The sequence below is a fragment of the Physeter macrocephalus genome, chromosome 14, assembly GCF_002837175.3.
Source record: "Physeter macrocephalus isolate SW-GA chromosome 14, ASM283717v5, whole genome shotgun sequence".
Classification (NCBI taxonomy): domain Eukaryota; kingdom Metazoa; phylum Chordata; class Mammalia; order Artiodactyla; family Physeteridae; genus Physeter; species Physeter macrocephalus.
This window is the reverse complement of record NC_041227.1, coordinates 99,842,308-99,846,256: the sequence shown is the minus strand read 5'-3', so window position 1 is coordinate 99,846,256 and position 3,949 is coordinate 99,842,308. Positions and strand designations below refer to the sequence as shown.

The 3,949-nt window shown below is 44.3% G+C and overlaps 1 protein-coding gene across 1 annotated transcript in view; it reads left to right on the top strand.

The window, feature by feature from the left end:
* TADA2A (transcriptional adaptor 2A) overlaps nt 1-1,986 on the top strand; it is a 22,861-nt gene extending 20,875 nt beyond the window's left edge. The window contains exon 7 of the mRNA XM_024127776.3: nt 310-1,986. Within this exon, the coding sequence (XP_023983544.1) occupies nt 310-746 (437 nt within the window). The 3' untranslated portion in view covers nt 747-1,986. The remainder of the gene's footprint in view (nt 1-309) is intronic.
* Nucleotides 1,987-3,949: the final 1,963 nt, after the last annotated feature.

The following is a 3,949-nucleotide window of genomic DNA, read 5'->3' as shown; positions in this document are numbered from 1 at the left end:
TTTGCGGGCTTCCCTGGTGGCGCAGTGGTTGCGCGTCCGCCTGCCGTTGCAGGGGAACCGGGTTCGCGCCTCGGTCTGGGAGGATCCCACGTGCCGCGGAGCGGCTGGGCCCGTGAGCCATGGCCGCTGAGCCTGCACGTCCGGAGCCTGTGCTCCACAACGGGAGAGGCCACGGCAGTGAGGCCCGCGTACCGCAAAAAAAAAAAAAAAAAAAAAAAAAAAAGATGAAGTTTGCTGATGAGTTAGGAAACCCTTCGGTTAGTCCTGCTGCGTTGTCTTTGTAGTCGCGGTGTTTTTTAATACCTCCAGGTGCCAGAACCTATGATCACCTCAAGAAGACTCGAGAAGAGGAACGCCTCAAACGCACTATGCTCTCGGAGGTTCTCCAGTACATCCAGGACAGTAGCGCCTGCCAGCAGTGGCTCCGCCGGCAGGCTGACATTGATTCTGGCCTGAGTCCTTCCGTACCAATGACTTCGAATTCAGGTAGACGAAGTGTACCGCCCTTGAACCTCACTGGCCTCCCTGGCACCGAGAAGTTGAATGAAAAAGAAAAGGAGCTCTGTCAGATGGTGAGATTGGTCCCAGGAGCCTATTTAGAATACAAATCTGCTCTACTGAACGAATGTAACAAGCAAGGAGGCTTGAGACTGGCACAGGCAAGAGCACTCATCAAGATAGACGTGAACAAAACCCGGAAAATCTATGATTTCCTCATCCGAGAAGGATACATCACTAAAGCCTGAGGCTCTCCGGGCCTGGTGGGCCAAAGGACAGTAGGGGCATTCTGGAGTTTTGTTTCTGAGCTGAATTCTCCTTGTAAAAAGAGGGGAAGAACAAAGGAAACCTTAAGTTGTATTAATGTCTACTCTCTTCTCCACCCTTCTTTAAACTACTCCTGTTGTTGGTACTGTGCTGCAGAGTTATGTGCTAGAGAAGCTATTATTAATTGTGTGTGGGCATTCATTCCTAACACCTCTTGTAACTAAAACAAGAACCATAGTACCTCACATCACAGTGTTGGTGGAAATAGAACTAAACCAGTCTTTAGTCCCAGGAGTCCAGCTCAGATCCTTGTACTTGCTTGGGAGGTTGGTTTTCTGATTATCTGTTTTGCCTTCAAACATTACAGACAGATTTAAAATAAAGAGGTTATAGAGAGAGAAAGCTTTCTCTTTCTGTCTGAGGATTCTTTTAAGCTGACAACTTATGTTTATGAGCAAAGAGAAGGAAAGTCTCCCCATGATGGTCTTGTCCCAAACTGCATCTTCAACTTTAATGTCTGGCTTTGTAAGTTGCAGTCTGGCTGTCTAATCTGCAGTAGACTTTTGAGGCGGTGGCACTGGATATAAAATGTCTCTGTTATTTTTAGAATTAATGGATTAAAATGTTTTGCTACTTAATTTGTGGGTGTGTCAAATATTCTGGTAACTAAAGCACACTTAGGGGGTTGGATGCACGCCTCATCACGCTGCACCGTCTCTGCTAACGTGTGTTCTGGGCTCACCCTTGGCTTCCCTGGATACCAGACCCCTGAGGATGGAGGTGATGCAATGAACCTCAGTGTTGCTTAGATTAAGACCTGCACCCTAATTTCTCAATGGTGAGAGGCTAGCCTACAATAGGAGCTACTTGTAAAACAAAAGGAAAGCCTTTTCATGTATGGAACTCACTAGATATGAGGGTGAGTGACCCCACCACATCTGAAACTTGGTCCTCAAATCTTTCTGCACAATAAGAAGCCAAACTCAGAGTCAGGGTTTTCCCTTTTCTGTTAGAAGCAAAGTTGTATAGAAATACTTCAGAATCTGCACAAATTACCTCCAGTAGCTGACTGATTCTTTAATTCTTTCAACATTCAAAATATCTTATTCAAATATTATATGCTTTGTTGGAAGTATCTGCTCAAACTTCTTGACTGCTGTAAATATGCATGCAGTTTGCTAATAGACTTCATCTAGGGGATAACAAATGAAAAGGAAACTCTTAGGATCTGAGGGAAATAGAATAAAGGACTTCATTGTTTCAAAAGGGCGGCTTGTGGTTTTCTTGATGTAGTCCTGTCTCTTAGAAGACGTATTCTACCACCAGCATCACCCTGAGTTGCTTATAAAGGGGTTGCCTCTTATCCTTGGAAGGTAAGTCCTGTTCTAAAAGTGCATTCGACATCTGTGTCAGGTGATGTCTGCTGTAGTCTGAAGAGTCCTTGACCTTGATTAAGGAAGGCTTCCTGGGAGAGGTGCGCTTTTGAGGCAATGATAAGAAGGAGATGAGAGAAATAAAATGGCAGATGGAAGTGGGAGACTGTTCCAGACGTAGTAGGTGGAGGGTGATGAGGAGTAAGGAAAACAGTGCCAAGAGATTTAGCTGGCTAGGACACAAGGAGCAGCTGCGGTACTTAGGGCTGGGAGGATGGCAGGACGGTCTGATAGAAACCCTGGAACCAGTTGAAGTCTTGAAAAACTGATTGGCGAATCAGTAGATTGGATGAAGAAAGTGGCATTGTTGAAAAGAGTGACAGAAAAATAAGGCTGTAATTTCAAATGACTGGATTTTAGAAAGTAGGATTATTATGGTTTTGGTAAGCCCAACTTCGGAAAATTTAAGACCTAGAATCCTAGTGGGTTTCTCAAAGATCGAGCCATAATTTTGGGTGAGGAGTACTCGAGTCATTAGAAAAGCACTTGCTGACGTTTGATGTCGATCACTAGCTTAGTACATTATTTCATTCCATCTTCTTGTCACCAAAGGAAGGCCCTTCTTGTTACTAAAAATCCAGAGCTAGCAAGTACTTTCCAAAGAATATTCCATCCTTCCCCTTTCCTGCTAGATGGGATTGGCCATAAACCAACTACACCAATTTAGGTCCTTCCTGGTGCAGATCATCTCAGAAGGAAGAGAGTTTACTCTGAAACTCAACAACAATGAACAACGAATAAAGACCTTTAACTGCTAGGAGCTTTATTACAATTTAACATTAAAGATTTCTGCTGGAATTTTATGCATATCGTTCTCCTCTGTCCTGGTGGGAAATAGAGAACAAATTTCTTGCCGTGTAATGACCCTTTCTTGGGCTTCCCTGGTGGCGCAGTGGTTAAGAATCTGCCTATCGATGCAGGGGACACAGGTTTGAGCCGTGGTCCAGGAAGATCCCACATGCTGCGGAGCAGCTAAGCCCGTGCGCCACAATTACTGAGCCTGAGCCCTAGACCCACGAGCCACAACTACTGAAGCCCACACGCCTAGAGCCCGTGCTCCGCAACAAGAGAAGCCACCACAGTGAGAAGCCAGCGCACTGCAACAAAGAGTAGCCCCTGCTCACCACAACTAGAGAAAAGCCCACGCGCAGCAACGAAGACCCAATGCAGCCATAAATAAATAAATAAGTAAATAAATTTATAATGATCCTTTCTTGTGCTCAAAGACCTCAACTGTCTCTATTGAGACCAACTATTTATGATTTATATCTTCTTGGGTTCCAGTTTTCATCCTTTTATTGTTTACAACTCCCCCCACCCCAACCCCCCTTTTCAAATCTGAACTTAGTTAATTAACCAGTTGCTGCTGAGTGATAACAAGTTTCCCAGTTTTGAGTATTGAGATCCTCAGCTTGTAGTTAGCGGGAAAGGGGAGAAAACCAATGACATTCATCAATAACAAAGTTCTAGTTGGGAAGTCATTCCAGCTTTAGGAAATATGTAGGTATGTGATAAGAACTAAAATTTCCAGCGTGATGAGTCAGAGGACCAAACTACAAAGAGAAGCTTGGAAAAACTAACTCATTCATATGTACTCCAAAACACTTGGACGGGTCTCCAGCCAGGAGAGCAGTACTGTGGTCTAAACAGCATTCTGGAATATCGCCCATTCATTTATTGGAGTATAATTGCTTTACAATGGTGTGTTAGTTTCTGCTGTATAACAAAGTGAATCAGCTATACATACCCAT